The sequence below is a fragment of the Kogia breviceps genome, chromosome 1 (assembly GCF_026419965.1).
Source record: "Kogia breviceps isolate mKogBre1 chromosome 1, mKogBre1 haplotype 1, whole genome shotgun sequence".
NCBI classification, from domain to species: Eukaryota; Metazoa; Chordata; class Mammalia; order Artiodactyla; family Physeteridae; genus Kogia; species Kogia breviceps.
In genome coordinates this window covers 91,990,386-92,009,955 of record NC_081310.1, presented here as the reverse complement: position 1 = coordinate 92,009,955, position 19,570 = coordinate 91,990,386, and the positions used below count along the sequence as shown (strand labels likewise).

Sequence of the window (19,570 nt, the reverse complement as noted above, 5' to 3'; positions counted from 1 at the left end):
TTCGCTTCAAGATCAAAGTTCCAATGGGCATTGTTCTTAGACTCAGGTTTTGGCAGAAGAACTGGACGACCCCACGGAGTTTGCATTGCTACACTAGATTAGATGGCAAAGCAAATATAACCATCTCCTTTACCTAGGTTTCCTGCTCAAAATCCTTTTGTTCTTCATGCCTCCCTGATTCTAGCCAATGCCTATTCATGGGACCTTGGGCAAGTCATTTAATCTCTCTGAGCCTCAATTTAAATTTACTTACCATAAAATTGGGCATGAAAATCACCTGTCTTAACTTCTTCACGTAGGTTTTTGCAAGGATCAAATAAGATTAAATATTAAAGCACTTTGTAAATTAAAATGTGCCATGTGTAACTTTAATAAATTCCAAGGTCCACACAGTCCAGTCTCTGGAAAAAACTAAAGTCAGATGTAAAGTGGAACACTCAAAATGAATTAAAGGGAATCCTAGTCTTTAGTTGTATCTGTCAAAGACCATTACACATGATCCAATTCATAAGTCTCAGGAACACTTTGTATTTCCTTTCCTCTCCTCCCTAGATCCACTACACCTCAAAGCCACACAAGTGCTTTTCAGTCTCCCAAGCCCTAAGTTCTCATCTCCAGCCCCTCTGGTTTTTCTCTCCCTCTCCTTCCTAATCTTTCTATCAGTTCTTTAATATGCAGCTCAACTTCACCCCACTTTCACTTTTTTCCTCTCAACTGTATTATTTTCTAAAACTGAAATCTGGCAACTTGCCCCCTTTTCCTTCTACCTTTCCAGTTCTAGCTCTTTCCATCCAATTCCATGATTTGCATTAAAAAGCTTGGGGGCTTCCCTGGTGGCGCAGTGGTTGAGAGTCCGCCTGCCGATGCAGGAGACATGGGTTCGTGCCCCGGTCCGGGAAGATCCCACATGCTGCGGAGCGGCTGGGCCCGTGAGCCATGGCCGCTGGGCCTGCGCGTCTGGAGCCTGTGCTCCGCAACGGGAGAGGCCACAACAGTGAGAGGCCCGCATACCACACACAAAAAAATAATAATAAATAAATAAATAAAAAGCTTGGGAATAGGTGGGTAAGGGCACAAATCTCCTTAGAGGAAGAGGCTAAATCAGCAAAGTATAATTCTCTTTATGGAGCTAGGGTGGGGGATAGGACATATATAATGGTAAATCTTGACCCTGTCACATTTTTATTCTTATTATCCCCACTTGGCAAGGTATCTACAAATCTATTAAAGATGTCTTAGGCATAAGATGCATTAACATATCACATAGCATCAAAGAAGGGACAAGCAGGAGAGAATTTGGAAGGAGTCCTCATAGAAAGCCAGGGTTAGTGGTTTGTGTCTAGAATGGTTGGGACCTTACCATTCCATACCTGTAAGGGACCTTTCAGACACAAATAGTGTTTTCCCAAGTCACCTCTATAGTAAAGTAGTTCCCAGGATATTAACACTTATACATGGAAAAAATATGATTCCATGGCCAATTCAGTTTGAGAAATGCTGCGTTAAAGGAATTTCTCTGACTTTAGGACTTCCCAACACATTTAAATTGAAAAATTTTAACATGAAACATTTTGGATGGTAAATGTTTTACAGGATACATTTTAAGAAATGCTGGTTTTGACTCTCCTCCTCATTTTATAGACAAGAAAACTGAGATCCATGGGGGATACTGACCCTCATAACATCATTCAGAGTTCTGGGGGAGAAGAAGGGCTAGAGCCCACCTTTCCAAACCCCACTTTTGTGTGTTAGACTCCTGGAGGAATGATAGAGAGGAAGCATGCCTCTACAGAATTGCGAAAGTTGCATTTACTCAAGCATCAAGGTTACTACACATAAAGGATGGTTACAAAATAATCATCCAGGACAACCAACATCACAAAATCTAACTAGATCATGTTTGTAGGCCACTGAACAGTACACAGAATTATGATGAAGGGTCACCTTAGCTAGCGGCAATCTTCTTTTCTACCACACATCAAGGTGAGCACCACTCCTGGAGCTGTCTGCCTACTCCTGCTGCAGAGCCCTTAACCAATGGTCAAGATCTCTCCAGTTGTTCACATAAAAATAACTACAAAGTTCAAACGAAACTAAAAGAGAATTGCATTATATAGAAGCAATGACCGACTAGTGAGAGAGCTCCCCTATATCTTGCACTAAAATAGCCACCTCCAAATCTTGCCTCTCATCAGGGAGATGGGTCAATGTTAGGAGTACTCCGGTTCCATCAGAGGAAAATAAGAGATGACAGCCCCCTTACCTTCTTCTTGGATTTAAAGACGTTACACCTGAATATATTGCTGGCACCATCTCGAGCAATATAGCTGAAGATCTTCAAGTCTTGGGAATCGTGAGAGACGTAGAAGATCCTACAGGAAGAACAACAGAAAAATGCACTGAAAATGGCATTAGGTTCAAATCTCCAATGAGGAAACCTCTGTTTAAGGACACTCTACAGACAGAGCTCACTCAAGTCAAGTCCTGAGAGAAAGCTTTCTTCCTATGAAAGCCACAATGCAGGAGGCACTTTCCATGGGCTCCACAAACAGACATTCCAGTGAGTGACCTCCAGATGTGAAAGGGTGGACACAGGTAGGACATGGACCCCACACTATCGCTAGTAAATCTGTCCTGGCAACTTGTATGTTAGAAGGAAAAAATCATTCCCATCCTTATCAGAGCAATAAATCTGCATCTAAGCCAGGGAAATGTGGGGAGGTTTCCTAATACCTGTTCACAGTTACCTCCAAATGAGGAGACTTAGGGAACCAGCAATGCTAACCACATTGGGAGACACTGTTTCATTATTGTAGGTCCCTCGGTGATAGTGACTTCTCTTTCTGTCCCATTCCATCAAGTCCACAGCTTCCATGTATTCATTCCATCAGTCAGCCAATCCCCCTGAGTGCATACCATGGGCCAGGCACTATCCCAGCAGCCAGAGGAAAAAGCAACAGAACATATATAGCCCTGAACTCATGGAGCTCATATTCAGGAGATATCAATAAACAAATAGAAAATGAGTGCCATGAAGAAAAATAAGGGACAGAACATGACAGAGCTGCTGTTTTAGATTGGGTGGTTAGCAGGAAGGCCTCAGAGGCAAAGACCTAATGATGTGAGGGTGCCAGTCACTGGACTACGTGGGCAAAAGCAGTGCAGAAAGTGGGGACAGCAAGTTTCAAAGCCAGGTGGTGTTTATAAGGTGCTCTAAGTATTCAAGGAATGGCCAGAAGATCAGCGTGGCTCAAGTCAAGGGAGTGTGGTCAGTGACAGGGTCAGAGAAGCAATCAAAGGCCAGAACACAGGAGACCTTGAAGGTCAGGGGCTGTACTCCAAGTGAGACAAGAAGCCATTAGAGGCTTCTGAGCAGAGGATTGACTTCCTGATGCTTTAGACTAAAGAATCCCTCTGGCTGCTGTGGGTGGGTGGTGGGGGTAGAGGCAGAGGAAAGGTCAGGAAAAGGGGAAAATTATAAGCAAGGCTCTAATGGTTGACTCTTAGGTGGCCCTAGGACAGGGTACCACCAGAACCACCAAGTCTGAGTGCTATCAACATGGGGCAGGGGAGGGGAGTATCAGGGATACATCAGAGGAACTGATTTGAGCATTGAGGAAAGTGTTGCTCTGGATAAACACCCTGGGGACACATCATTCCCCCCAGAATCTTTGCCTCAATGAAAACACAACTTTTCCATCCCAGGATTTCACAGGCCTGGTATGTCTGAGTCAGTCTTTCTGTGCAGCACAGAGAGAACAGGATTTAGAGTCATATCCACAACTTTGCCCCTTACCATAAGGTAAGCCAGGGAACCCTCAGAGGCTCAGTTTTCTTATCTATAAAATGGGACTTTTAATAGTGATACCTTGCAGTGTTATTGGGAAGATGACATGAGTGAAGTGCTTTTTACTTCTCCTTACCGATATCGCCTCTAAGTAGCCTTTTTACTGAGATTCTTACCAAGGACACCAAGAAGTCTGAGAGGGACTTTCAAAACAGAAGTGATACAGAGAGAAGAACAATCCCCAGAAGAAATCCAAGTTCACCTTGGGGACCAAAGCTTCTCTGCTGCACTCTGCTAAAAGTCATTTCAGTTCATCTCACGTGTCCACCAACTCTGAACGATGCTGAAATAGAGGTTATTATGTTTGCTTAACATGGCTTCTATGAAAGCTAATCTAACATTATCGGGCCCACCCCACAGAGTACCCGATCCTTCTAATGACGCCAAAGTGTCCTCCTAACATGGAAGGGACAAGTCAACAACTGCACCTCAGCATCTCCTGCCTGAGCTCCAGGCCCACCCAGCCAGTCCTTCTGGACACACACTCCTGATCTTCTCTCAAGCTTCAAATTCATCCTGTTCCCCAACTAAATTAATCATCTCCCCTGTAATTCTCAGGCAAACATGGCCTTCCTTCTCCTAAGCCCTGTCTCGATGAGGGGCGCCATGTCCACTCAAGCCAGAAACCTGGGCAACACCTTTGACTCCTTCCTCCCTTGTTCTCCAATATCTGTCACTCATGACCAAGTTCTCTGCAGCCCACCTCCTTGACATGGCTCTGAGATATACTTTTTCCTTCAGTCCCACAGTACGGCCTCAGTCCACAGATCCTACTGTTCACCTGGAATTTTGCAACTCACCTAGTGTCTCTCTGCTTCCTACCTCACCTACTGCCAAGCCACTCTCTATATTGCTAGCAAAGTGGTATTTCTGAAAACACAAACTACATCCTAGTATTTCCTTCTAAAAACCTTTCAAAGGTTTCCTACTGCCCTCAGACCAAGTCCAAACTCCTCAGCATGGAGTATCTATGTTTCTGCTTTCATCTCTCTCCAGAAGCCTGACCTACATAGCCCTTCAGAACCAGGTGCATACATCTGCCTGCCTTTGCAATTGCTGTGACACCTCTGGCATCCTTGAAGACTTGATTCAGAGAAGCATTCCTTGCCCACCCTGCCCCCAAGTCTGAGTTCCTGAATGCCCCTGGGTTCACCTTTACCATAGCATGTTATCTCATACTATGATGTTTATTTTTATATTTATTTTTTCGGAATTTAATTTTATTTTTTAATACAGGTTCTTATTAGTTATCTATTTTCTACATATTACTGTATATATGTCAATCCCAATCTCCCAATTCATCCCACCACCACCCCCCTCCCCTTTCCCACACTGGTGTCCATACGTTTGTTCTCTACAACTGTGTCTCTAATTTCTGCCTTGCAAACCGGTTCGTCTGTACCATTTTTCTAGATTCCACATATATGCGTTAATATACGATATTTGTTTTCCTCTTTCTGACTTACTTCACTCTGTATGACAGTCTCTAGATCCATCCACATCTCTACAAATGACCGAATTTCATTCCTTTTTATGGCTGAGTAATATTCCATTGTATATATGTACCATATCTTCTTTATCCATTCATCTGTCTAGGGGCGTTTAGGTTGCTTCCATAACCTGGCTACTGTAAATAGTGCTGCAATGAACACTGGGGTGTGTGTGTCTTTTTGAATTATGGTTTTCTCTGGGTATACGTCCAGTAGTGGGATTGCTGGGTCATATGGTAATTCTATTTTTAGTTTTTTAAGAAACCACCATACTGTCCTCCATAGTGGCTGTATCAATTTACATTCCCACCAACAGTGCAAGAGGGTTCCCTTTCCTCCACACCCTCTCCAGCATTTGTTGTTTGTACATTTTCGGAGGATGCCCATTCTAACCAGTGTGAGGTGATACTTCATTGTAGTTTTGATTTGTGTTTCTCTAATAATTAGTGATGTTGAGCAGATTTTCATATGCCTCTTGGCCATCTGTATGTCTTCTTTGGAGAGATGTCTATCTAGGTTTTCAGCCCATTTTTGGACTGGGTTCTTTGTTTTTTTAATATTGAGCTGCATGAGTTGTTTATATATTTCAGAGATTAATCCTTTGTCCATTGATTGGTTTGCAACTATTTTCTCCCATTCTGAGGGTTGCCTTTTTGTCTTATTTATAGTTTTTTTTGCTGTGCAAAAGCTTTTAAGTTTCATTAGGTTCCATTTGTTTATTTTTGTTTTTATTTCCATTACTCTAAGAGGTGGGTCAAAAAAGATCTTGCTGTGATTTATGTCACAGAGTGTTCTTCCTGTTTTCCTCTAAGAGTTTTATAGTGTTCAGTCTTACATTTAGGTCTTCAGTCCATTTTGAGTTTATTCTTGTGTATGGTGTTAGGGAATGTTCTAATTTCATTCTTTTAAATTTAGCTCTCCAGAGTTTCCAGCACCACTTATTGAAGAGACTGTCTTTTCTCCACTGTATATCCTTGCCTCCTTTGTCATACATTAGTTGACCATAGTTGCGTGGGTTTATCTCTGGACTTTCTATCCTGTTCCATTGATGTATATATTTCTGTTTTTGAGTCAGCACCATACTGTCTTGATTACTGTAGCTTTGTAGTATAGTCTGAAGTCCAGGAGCCTGATTCCTCCAGCTCTGTTTTTCGTTCTTAAGATTGCCTTGGCTATTTAGGGTCTTTTATGTTTCCACACAAATTGTGAAATTTTTTGTTCTAGTTCTGTGAAAAATGCCATTGGTAGTTTGATAGGGATTGCATTAAATCTGTAGACTGCTTTGGGTAGTATAGTCATTTTCACAATATTAATTCTTCCAATCCAAGAATATGGTATATCTCTCCATCTGTTTGTGTCATCTTTGATTTCTTTCATCAGTGTCTTATAGATTTCTAAGTACAAGTCTTTTACCTCCTTAGGTAGCTTTATTCCTAGGTATTTTATTCTTTTTGTTGCCATGGTGAATGGGATTATTTCCTTAATTTCTCTTTCTGATCTTTTGTTGTCAGTGTATAGGAATGCAAGAGATTTCTGTGCATTAATTTTGTATCCTGCAACTTTACCAAATTCATTGATTAGCTCCAGTAGTTTTCTGGTGGCATCTTTAGGATTATCTATGTATAGTATCATGTCATCTGCAAACAGTGACAGTTTTAATTCTTCTTTTCCAATTTGTATTCCTTTTATTTCTTTTTCTTCTCTGACTGCCATGGCTAGGACTTCCAAAACTATGTTAAATAATAGTGGCGAGAGTGGACACCCTTGTCTTGTTCCTGATCTTAGAGGAAATGCTTTCAGTTTATCACCATGGAGAATGATGTTTGCTGTGGGTTTGTCATATATAGCCTTTATGACGTTGAGGTAGCTTCCCTCTCTGCCCACTTTCTGGAGAGTTTTTTTTTTTTATCATAAATGGGTATTGAATTTTGTCAAAAGCTTTTTCAGTATCTATTGGGATGATCATATGATTTTCATTTTTCAATTTGTTGATATGGGGTATCACAATGATTGATTTGCATATAATGAAGAATCCTTGCATACCTGGGATAAATCCCACTTGATCATGGTGCATGACCCTTTTAATGTGTTGTTGGATTCTGTTTGCTAGTATTTTGTTGAGGATTTTTGCATCTATATTCATCAGTGATATTGGTCTGTAATTTTCTTTTTTGTAGTATCTTTGTCTGGTTTTGGTATCAGGGTAATAGTGGCCTCATAGTATGAGTTTGGGAGTGTCCCTCTGCAATTTTTTGGAAGACTTTGAGAAGGACGGGTGTTAGCTCTTCTCTAAATGTTTGAAAGAATTCACCTGTGAAGCCATCTGGTCCTGGACTTCTGTTTGTTGGAAGATTTTTTTTTTTTTTTTTGTCATATGCGGGCCTCTCACTGCTGTGGCCTGTCCCGTTGCGGAGCACAGGCTCCGGACGCACAGGCTCAGCGGCCATGGCTCACAGGCCCAGCCGCGGATCATGTGGGATCTTCCCGGACCAGGGCACGAACCCATGTCCCCTGCATCAGCAGGCGGACTCTCAACCACTGCGCCACCAGGGAAGCCCCATGTTGGAAGATTTTTAATCATGCTTTCAACTTCATTATTTGTGACTGGTCTGTTCATGTTTTCTGTTTCTTTCTGGTTCAGTCTTGGAAGGTTATACTTTTTTAAGAATTTGTCCATTTCTTCCAGGTTGTCCATGTTAGTGGCACAGAGCTGTTTGTAGTAGTCTCTAATGATGCTTTCTACTTCTGCAGCGTCCATTGTAACTTCTTCATTTTTATTTCTAATTTTATTGATTTGAGTCCTCTCCCTCTTTTTCTTGATAAGTCTGGCTAAAGGTTTATGAATTTTATCTTCTCAAAGAACCAGCTTATAGTTTTATTGATTTGCTACTGTTTTCTTTGTTTCTGTTTCATTTATTTCTGCTCTGATCTTTATGAATTCTTTCCTTCTACTAACTTTGGGTTTTGTTTGTTCTTCTTTCTCTAGTTCCTTTAGGTGTAAGGTTAGATTGTTTATTTTAGATTTTTCTTCTTTCTTGAGGTAGGATTATATTGCTATAAACTTCCCTCTTAGAACTGCTTTTACTGCATCTCATAGGTTTTGGATCATCATGTTTTTGTTGTCATTTGTCTCTAGGTATATTTTGATTTCCTCTTTGATTTCTTCAGTGATCTCTTGGTTATTTAGTAACATATTGTTCAGCCTCCATGTGTTTGTGTTTTCTACATTTTTTTCCTGTAATTGATTTCTAATCTCATAGTGTTGTGGTTGGAAAGATGCTTGATGTGATTTCAATTTTCTTAAATTTAATGAGGCTTGATTTTGACCCAAGATGTGATCTATCCTGGATAATGCTCCGTGTGGACTTGAGAAGAAAGTGTAATCTGCTGTTTTCGGATGGAATGTCGTATAAATATCAACTAAATCCCTCTGGTCTCTCATGTCATTTAAAGCTTGTGTTTCCTTACTAATTTTCTCTCTGAATGATCTGTCCATTGGTGTAAGTGAAGTGTTAAAGTTCCCCACTGTTATTGTGTTACTGCCAATTTCCTCTTTTATATCTGTTAGCATTTGCCTTATGTATTGAGGTGCTCCTATGTTGGGTGCATATATATTTATAATTGCCATATCTTCTTCTTGGATTGGTCCCTTGATCATTATGTAGTGTCCTTCCTTGTCTCTTGTAACATTCTTTATTTTAAAGTCTATTTTATCTGATATGAGTATTTCTACAACAGCTTTCAGTTCCATTTGCATGGAATATCTTTTTCCATCCCCTCACTTTCAGTCTGTATGTGTCCCTAGGTCTGAAGTGGGTCTCTTGTAGACAGCATATATACGTGTCTTGTTTTTGTACCCATTCAGCAAGCCTGTGTCTTTTGGTTGGAGCATTTAATCCATTCACATTTAAGGTAATTATAGATATGTATGTTCCTATGACCATTTTCTTAATTGTTTTGGGTTTGCTTTTGTAGTTCCTTTTCTTCTCTGTGTTTCCCACTTAGAGAAGTTCCTTTAGCATTTGTTGTAGAGCTGGTTTGGTAGTGCTGAATTCTCTTAGCTTTTGCTTATCTGTAAAGCTTTTGATTTCTCCATGGAATCTGAATGAGATCCTTGCCAGGTAATCTTGGTTGTAGGTTCTTCCCTCTCATTGCTTTAAATATATTGTGTCACTCCTTTCTGGCTTGTAGATTTCTGCTGAGAAATCAGCTGTTAACCTTATGGGAGTTCCCTTGTATTATTATTATATTATATATTATATTATATTATTATTAAAAGCAACAAGGGAAAAATGTTTCCCTTGTTGCTTTTAATAATTTTTCTTTGTCCTTAATTTTTGTCAGTTTGATTACTATATGTCTTGGCATGTTTCTCCTTGTGTTTATTCTGTCTGGGACTCTGCGCTTCCTGGACTTGGGTGGCTACTTCCTTTCCTGTGTTAGCGAAGTTTTCGACTATAATCTCTTTAAATATTTTCTCGGGTCCTTTCTCTCTCTCTTCTCTTTCTGGGACCCCTATAATGCGAAAGTTGGTGCATTTTATTTTGTCCCAGAAGTCTCTTAGGCTGTCTTCATTTCTTTTATTCTTTTTCCTTTATTCTGTTCCGTGGCAGTGAATTCCACCATTCTGTCTTCCAGGTCACTTCTCCATTCTTCTGCCTCAATTATGCCATTATTGATTCCTTCTAGTGTGTTTTTCATTTCAGTTATTGTACTGTTCATCTCTGTTTGTTTGTTCTTTAATTCTTCTAGGTGTTTGTTCTTTAATTCTTCTAGGTCTTTGTCAAACATTTCTTGCGTCTTCTTGATCTTTGCCTCCATTCTTTTTCCAAGGTCCTGGATCATCTTCACTATCATTATTCTGAATTCTTTTTCTGGAAGGTTGCCTATCTCCACTTCATTTAGTTATTTTTCTGTGGTTTTATCTTGTTCCTTCATGTGGTACATAGCCCTCTGCTTTTTAATTTTGTCTATCTTTCTGTGAATGTGGTTTTCGTTCCACAGGCTGCAGAACTGTAGTTCTTCTTGCTTCTGCTGTCTGCCCTCTGGTGGATGAGGTTATCTAAGAGGCTTGTACAAGCTTCCTGATGGGAGGGACTGGTGTTGGGTAGAGCTGGGTGTTGCTCTGGTGGGCAGAGCTCAGTAAAACTTTAAGCCACTTGTCAGCTGACGTGTGGGATTGAGTTTCCTCCCTGTTGATTGTTTGGTCTGAGGTGACCCAGCACTGGAGGCTACAGGCTCTTTGGTGGGGTTAATGGTGGACTCTGAGAGGGCTCACACTAAGGAGTGCTTCCCAGAACTTCTGCTGCCAGTGTCCTTGTCCCCACGGTGAGCCACAGCCACCTCCTGCCTCTGCAGGAGACCCTCCACCACTAGCAGGTAGGTCTGGTTCAGTCTCCTATGGGTCACTGCTCCTTCCCCCAGGTCCTGATGCACCCACTACTTTATGTGTGCCCTCCAAGAGTGGAGTCTCTGTTTCCCCCAGTCCTGTTGAATTCCTGCAGTCAAATCCTGCTAGGCTTCAAAGTATGATTCTCTGGGAATTCCTCCTCCCGTTGCCAGACCCCCAGGTTGGGAAGCCTGACGTGGGTCTCAGAACCTTCACTCCAGTGGGTGGCCTTCTGTGGTATAAGTGTTCTCCAGCTTGTGAGTCACCCACCCAGTGGTTATGGGATTTGATTTTATTGTGGTTGCACCCCTCCTACTGTCTCACTGCAGCTTCTCCTTTGTCTTTGGATGTGGGGTATCTTTTTTAGTGGCTTCTAGTGTCTTTCTGTCGATGAGTGTTCAGCAGTTAGTTGTGATTCTGGTGCTCTTGCAAGAGGGAGTGAGCGCATGCCCTTCTACTCCACCATCTTGAACCAATACTCACTATGATGTTTATACTGAAGCTTCTTGAAGCAACAAGGGCCACGTCTTGGTATTCCAGTGCCAGCACTGTGATTGGCACATAGGAGGTTCCTAATGCCTGCTTAGGAGGGAGGGAGGCCTCCTTGCTGTCATTAGTAAGCACCCATAATGTGCTCTGCCTGGCTATTCAATTCCCCCCACCCCCAGACAGAAGTGAGGTCCTGTTAGTTCCGATGCATCATGCATAAAACTCCTTTGATTTTTGAGTTTTTCATTTATTATTAGGTAATACCCTAAGGACTGAGAACTAGATTTAAAACCGATGGAACAGATATGAAGGCAGACTGGCATGCCAACAAGACACAGAGACATGGAAGGTACTCAGGAATGGCAGCAAGCTAGGGTTAACTTTACCTTGGTAGACAAAGCACGTTTTTGGCAAATATGATGACAACCTGGGCATGGATGCAGCCACTCTCTTTGGGCTGGAGCTCTTTGGAGACTGCTCTGTTATGTCTGAGTTCAGAAACTTAATGTGTAAGTTATTAAAAGTCAATAGTCTCTAGGTAACTCTAAAGTCAACTAGTTAGAGCTTAGAAAAGTATCCACCAACACAGTCAAGAAGCAGAAAGTTTTTCCATGTGACCTCATTCACCCACAAATTAATAAATCAGCAAATTAAGGCCTCACGTCCAAACTTCTAGATCTAGAACTACATTCCAAGAACTCTTACTTCTTCATACCTTGGTTTTAAGAACTGTGATTGTGTGTGTGTTCGGGGTGGGGAAGGGGAGAAAGAATAATATGAAGACTCAAGAGAATAAGGAAAGATTTCCCTTTTCCCCTCCTTAATCTTTATCCTAAGTCTAGTGCAGTTCTGATCCCACTTCCAAAAAGTATCTCAATTTTCATAACTTTCAGTATAATTAAAGGGTAGGATAACAAAGTAGTTCATATAGTGTTAATAATGATTACTAAGATCTTATTAGATTTATTCCCACTTCAAATTTCTTAAAATTTCTTGGTTTTATTTCAAAATATGCATAGAATTATAATTTTCACTCACTAATGGAACTGTTATGCGTTCAAGCCACAGCAATAAACTTTTCTATACACTGTTATGTCCATAAACTTAACATAAATTACTGAAATATAAACAATATCTTGGAGAAACTTGATTTGGGGTTTATAGTTATGTTGGAATTCAAGTTGACGGACTGATAGAGAACCACTAGACCCACCACCAACACCCCGCTTCTCACTTCCTTGACTATTAATCTATAGGTAAATGTGTTTCTTTTAGGAGCATAGAAAAAAAAAAAAAAGGAATGTAGAGTAGAAAGAGACCTGTGTAGTCCTCAGATCTGTCCAACCCAGCATCCCTGCCATTCAGCATTTGTCAGTGATGGGCAGTTCACACCAGTTAGAGTAGCCATTCCTCCTTTTGGAGAGCTACTAATTACTTGGAAATTTTCCCTTACATTGATTAGAAATCTACCAACAGCAATGCAGTGGAAGGAAATGGTTGAAAACACTGGCCCTGGTGTGGGACAGATCTGGATCATAGGCCCAGACTCTGCTACTTACTAGCTGTGAGATCCTGGGCATTAACTTGATTTACTTATGGTTCTTCACCTGTGAAATGGGGTTAACCATAGTACTATACCTCACTCATGAGATTTAAAGAATGAATGTATGCAGAAAGATCAACTTATAGCAAATGGTTAATAAATGGTAACTGCTATTAGTACTGCCACCCTGTTGCCCTAGTTCTATCCTTTGGGGCCTTAGAGAACAAGGCTAATCCTTCTAAATGGCAACCCTTTGAAAACCACCACCATATTCATATTTACTCCTCTCATTCTTTAAAGTGACACACTTCCTCTTCCTTCAAGAGTTCCTCAACCAGCCCATTTTCTAGATCTTTTATTGCTCTGACAGTTTTGTACTGTGGAAAGAGTATGGGCTTTGGGTTGAGAGATATCTAGGTTCAAGTCTTAGCTTTGCCACTTCCGAGCTGTTGGCCTTATGCAAACTACTCAGTTGACATAACCCTTTCTTTCCTGATCTGAAAATAGGTAGATTAATGATCTCTTCATAGCATTAAGTATTAAAACACTCCCCTTCAGTATTTAACACAATGCCCAACATACGGTGAGTTGCCTGCTCAGTAAATACGATCTCCATCTTCCTTGTTAACCTTTTCTGTACATACCCCAATTTACCAATGACTCTTAAAACACAGTTCACAGAACTGAATGCATATTCCTAAAGGGATGAGAACATGACAGAGTGAATTTGGATATTTTCTATGCCCTAGAACTGAATTTTTAGCAAAGCATCTCTGATCATATATTTTTCTTTAGTTACAGCATCTCACTCTCATTCACACTGTGGTCAACTCAAACAGTCAAATCTAATTTGCACAACTGCTCTTAAGGCAGATTTCCTAAGCATACTTGGTAACTGGTTTTTAGGTCTGTCTCCTAGGGATCACTATTTCCTTTTCCAAGCTCTCACAGATCATCTGCTTAATGATCTCTTCTAGAATTTTGCCCAGGGGCAGTGACAAGTTCACTAGTCTATAATTCCTAGACCCAGATTTTCCCCCTTTCTAAAAAGTGAAATGTCTTTTTCTTGTAATCTTCTCATATCTCATCCACTCCCCATGATTTTGCAAAGATGATCAATCATCATTTTGCAATCACATTCTTTAGGACTCCAGGTCCTAAGTGACCAAGGCCTGGACACATTTAAAGGAGTGAGGGATGCCTGCCTTTTTCCTCATGGTTTTCAAACGTCTATTTTTCAAATCACCTATGTTCTAGTGTTTCTAGTTTGAAGATCCGACAGTTTTCTACTTGAGGTTAAAAAGAAAAAAAAAAAAAAAGAGAGAGAGATACATGGTTAGTACAATGGGACTTCAGAATATCTCTTTGTCATGTGCTACTCTTTGCTTTCATACTTCTCTTCTCTCATCGTCAGTCTTTTCCATGAACCCAATGCATTCAGAGTTTCAGTTCCTCTGCACTTATACATGATTTTAAGCTCTGCTTTCCATACTCTGTACTTCTCAAAAGACATTTTATGAAAATGTAGGCAGCCACGTGATTTTTCTTCATGGTCTCACCTTTTTGGACCCAATTAGAATAAATTATGTTGTACTTCTGTCTTCAAGTTCTCATCTCTTATTTCCTGAGACAACAACCTTACTCTGTCACCATCCCTCTCTCTGGATGTTATACACTCGAAAATACCACGGCCATGTCCCCCCAGCAGCTAGTATGTTGCCCTTACTGGTCCTCATCTCCATGGGGACTGCTAGCTGGCCTTGAAACCCACTGGCTACAGAGAATGTGAAGGGTCTTGAGTCACCTGCAAGGATTCCTGAGTCTACAACCATGCTCCCCTATCCAAGACCCACAGACACAGAGCTCCACAGAAAAGTCTCCATGCTGTCTCTGCTCAAAACCTGCTGGGTCTCACCTAGCCAGCTGGGACCTGCCATGGCAGAAAGCACAGAACCTCAGGACAGAGGATCTAGACCTGCCATGGGGCCCCAGGCAAACTCTTTTCCTTCTATCAGCCTTTTTTCCTAATCCTTAAAGTAAAGGCAAGAAAAACATCTTTCAGAGCAGTTGTAACGTTCTGGGATGGGCAAATATTGAAAGTGGATGAGATAGTAGATGGACAAATATTCTATAACCTATCGTACAAATACTTTAAAACTGTGGAAATAACTCTACAAATGGCAAATGGAAGAACAAAGAGAAATCATTCCTGTTCCCCCAACAGCACCAACTCTCTGGGGATTCTCCAGTTTGAATGTGAAGAAGAGATTTTTCTCTGAAGGCCCTGGAAAGCACAGGTATCCCTAACCCACAGGGACACATGGAAATGAACGAAGATTGAAAAGATAAGCTACCAAGTAACTTGCAGATGGTAAAGACAAAACCCAGTGGGATCTTAAGGGAAAAACTCTGGAAGAAGAAGAAGCATGATGTGAAAAATGCAAAAGACAGAAAACAGAACCAACGTGCTGCTCAAGACCAGCTGAGTGTGGCATAGCCATAAAGTTATGGTCCTGGGAAAACCCAGCATGACTTCTACCCACGGGAGCAGTGATTCCCCAATCAGCCCAGACTGTGTGAATTTGTGGGTCCCCCCAAAGGAATGTGTTATCTTCAGAGGGCCTAGGGGAAATATTAGGAAAGGTCATGGGTGGAGGGAGGCCCTCAATGCTTTGCTAATAGAACCACACCAAAATCTACAGCAAGGAGCACCCCCCGACCCTTACCTCCAGCCCCTGCATGCTCCCTGAACACTGGTGTGTCTCCTCTTCCTACCCAGTCCTGGAGCATTCACACAGTTCCGCACTTCTGTCCCTGGTCATCATTCTTTTCCCCATGTCTCTTATTTTAATCTAATCTTTAGACCAAATTGTCCTTCATCTTGATCATTTCTTCCTATTACTGTTTTGGTCTGATTATCTTTCTCTCCCACTGTATTTTCAGGGCCCTTTATCACTTTGGCTGGTTTTCTTTAATTAGAAGTTAGGTCAGTTTTCATCTTCTTCATCCCTCAATTTAGCCATTTGCAGGGTTGCTATTTGGCATAAAGGAATGGTGATCAACTCATGAAATGGTGCCACAGTCCCTCATGCAACTGGTCTCCTTACTTCACCGTTGTCTGAGGTGTAGGAATACATTGTCCAAGATCTGCTGGCAGCCATAGCTGGGCTGTATTTCACAGACCTGCCTCACCACAGTGTGATCCGGAAAGGAATCTGGGATTTTAGGGCTAGGAGAGACCTCGTGAGACAGTCAAGCCCATCTACACAACTTCAGGCAGAGAAATCTGAGTATCACAGCTGATTTCTAAGGTTTCTTCAAGGCGTAACATTATAAAAATGTCTAAATTATTATGACAACTATCTACTGTGTACCTGAAATAAGAAGTAAGCAATCAACTGAATTTTAAAATCTAGTGAGAGTCAGACAAATACACATTTATCTTTTGAAAGTCCAGTTAAGTCACCCTCACGGCCTATCTCAGCAGTTAATTTATGTTTTAATTTCACAGCTGTTAAGAAGTGCTTTCTTATATCCCACAAAATCTTCCCTGGTTTACTTGAATCAACCACAAACCACCATCTAGCACTTTCTAAATACCAAGCACTGTGATCAGTAAACTTCCTCTTGTTCACTACTTGACAAACAGGCAAAAAACAGGCCAGTGTCCCTCACAAAACCCCAACAATCCTTTCACATACTTCAAGGCTTTAACTTCTCTGTAACACTGGTCATTTCTCCAAAAATAACTGTCACCTGCTGTTGGCTTTCAAAAACCAAATCTTTACACAGGCTGCCAAATCTTTCTCCTCTGCTTGTGTGTTATCTGGGTTCGCACGCTTGGTGTGTTCATGTTTTCTGGGGTCAGCCAACCTTCCTACACTTCTGAGGATCCTCAGGCTTCCTGAAGACTCTTGCTCAGAGACACAGCTTTCCTCTTGAGCCAGAGAGCAGAGAGAATACCAGCACACCACAAATAGAAGGGTGCTGCTTTGACTGGTGTGTGCTGGGGGAGCCTCGCTTAGAAAGCTGCATCTTCCTCTCCTTTCCGCGTGAACAATTGGTCTTGCTTTCTCGACAGGGAAAACTTCCCTTCTTTAAGTGGTATGTGGAGAAATGGGTCAGGCATAAGTCTTCCCAATGCAAAATAAATCATAATCAGAAGTTCACACTCTTCCTGATCCACTCCCCTGTATCCCTTGAGATCCCTGTGGTTTTGTGGAATATAAGAAAAGACAGAACAGAGCCACAAAACCTCAGCTGAGATGGCAGCTCTTCTACTTTCTCAAAGCTTTGAGCTTTAGTGTTCTCAACCTCAAAAAGGCACGAGAAGAGTCTCACAGGATTGTTATGCAAATCAAATGAAATGATTTATACACAGTGCGTGGCACATAGTAGGTGCTCAAAAAAATCTTTACTGAAGTGAGCAAGAATATTTGCTAATCTCTTGTGTCCCTCTCACATGCCAGGCACTGCCCAAATCACACTACACATAAAAACTCATTTAATCCTCACAACCTTATGAGGTGGGTACTACTAATATCCCCATTTTATAGATGAGGAAACTGAGAGGGGTTAGTCAACATTCTCAAGGTCACACAGCTAGTAGGTAACTGTATTAGTTTCCCAGGGCTGCTGTAACAAATGATCACAAAGTGATCATTTAAAACAACAGAAATTTAACCTCTCAGAGTTCCAGAAGCCAGAAATCAAGATATTGGCAAGGTTAGTTCCTTTGGGAGGCTCTGAGGGAGAATCCAGTCCACGCGTCTCTCCTGGCGTCTGATGGTTGCCGGCAATCCTTGGCATACTTTGGCTTTTAGTTGCATCACTCCAATCTGCTGTCTCCATCTTCACACGGCCTTCTTCCTTGTGTCTCTCCTCTATGTTTCTGTCTGCAAATTTCCCTCTTCTTATAAGAACACCAATCATTAGACTTAGGGCTCACTCTAATCAGTTATGCCCTCATCTTAACTCAATTACATCAGCAAAGTCCTTTTGCCAAATAAAGTCACATTCATAGGTATCAGGGGTTAGGACTTCAGCATATCTTTTTGAGGGACACAATTTGGCCCACTGCAGTCTCTGAGACAGAATTTGAACCCTGGCCATCTTAACCAAGTCCTTCATATCTGCATTATCTGCTTAGCTGATTAATAACTGTCAAAAATCTTTCAAATATTAGATTGTTATTATTACTATTGTTATCTCTATATCTAGCTAGAAGTCAGTGCTATGGTACATTTATGCCACCTAGGAACCCTGAATTTCCTTATTCCAGATATTTTTCCAAGCCCTGGATGCCTTTATAGACTCTCTATGGCCAAAACAAATTCATTCTTATGTGGGTAAGATTTTCACTGGACACTTGAGTGAGTGGTGCTTGATTGCTTTGCTCTCTCTGACGGCCCACCTTCCATCCAAGTTTCTTCAAACAAACCAAACCAGGAATATGATAAATGTCATAAGAACATCTTAGTCTTTCCAAAGACTAAGTGACGCTCAGGCCACTTGCTCAACACATGGGGAGCCTTGTGTGCCATGACAGGAAATGAAGAGAGGGCATCCAGCCCCTCCCTGACCAGGGCCTGGAGCATGCCTTACTGGGCCTGGCTGGCATGGCCACGTACTCTTCTTTCCTAGTAGTTTTCTTTCCCTGATTGCTCTGATCTCCTTGCCTGATGCTACATCAGAGGAGGTCTGAATCACAGCTCACCTGAAGGCACTTCCTCCCAGGACCTGAGGTTAAGAGAACAAGCCAGGGAGCTCAGTGCAGGCGTTTACTCCAGGTGTCAACAAGGCTAACTCTCATATATGCCCCCAGGACAATGGCTAAACCATTCTGATTTATCCTAGGACAACTCCCTCTCTATCATAATCTAGTTTTTTCTTTTTTTTTAAACTATAAAGGACCATGTACCTTTACTTCTAGGCCACTAACATATCTTAGAAAAAAATGAAAAAAGGAACTGATTAAAATTTGATCTCATTTCAACTTCCAATCACCTTTTTTTCTTAACATCTTTATTGCAGTATAACTGCTTTACAATGGTGTGTTAAAGGGAGATCAGCTCAGTGCCTTGTGACCACCAAGAGGGGTTGGGATAGGGAGGGTGGGAGGGAGATGCAAGAGGGAGGAGATATGGGGATATATGTAAATGTATAGCTTATTCACTATGTTATAAAACAGACCACCTCCCTATCCTACCCATCTCGGTGGTCACAAGGCGCCGAGCTGATCTCCCTGTGCTATGCGGCTGCTTCCCACTAGCTATCTATTTTACACTTGGTAGTATGTGTAAGTCTATGCCACTCTCTCACTTCATCCCAGCTTACCCTTCCCCCTCCCCGTGTCCTCAAGTCCATTCTCCACGTCTGCGTCCTTATTCGTGTCCTGCCCCTAGGTTCTTCAGAACCTTTTTTTTTTTAATTCCATATTATAGGTGTTAGTATATGGTATTTGTTTTTCCCTTTCTGACTTCACTCTGTATGACAGACTCTAGGTCCATTCACCTCACTACAAATAACTCAATTTCGTTTCTTTTCACGGCTGAGTAATATTCCATTGTATATATGTGCCACATTTTCTTTATCCATTCATCTGTTGATTGACACTTAGGCTGCTTCCATGTCCTGGCTATTGGCAATTGTAAATAGAGCTGCAAGGAACATTGTGGTACATGACTCTTTTTGAATTATTATTTACTCAGGGTATATACCCAGTAGTGGGATTGCTGCGTCATATGGTTTTATTTTCAGTTTTTTAAGGAACCTCCATTGTGGCTATATCATTTTAAATTCCCACCAACAAT

General features: G+C 41.4%; 1 protein-coding gene across 6 annotated transcripts in view; it reads right to left on the bottom strand.

The window, feature by feature from the left end:
• LOC131741133 (carboxyl-terminal PDZ ligand of neuronal nitric oxide synthase protein) overlaps nt 1-19,570 on the bottom strand; it is a 307,112-nt gene that overhangs the window by 51,339 nt on the left and 236,203 nt on the right. For all 6 annotated transcript variants that reach the window (XM_067039975.1, XM_067039957.1, XM_067039951.1 and 3 more), the window contains exon 5: nt 2,264-2,372. In XM_067039975.1, the coding sequence (XP_066896076.1) occupies nt 2,264-2,372 (109 nt within the window). The remainder of the gene's footprint in view (nt 1-2,263; nt 2,373-19,570) is intronic.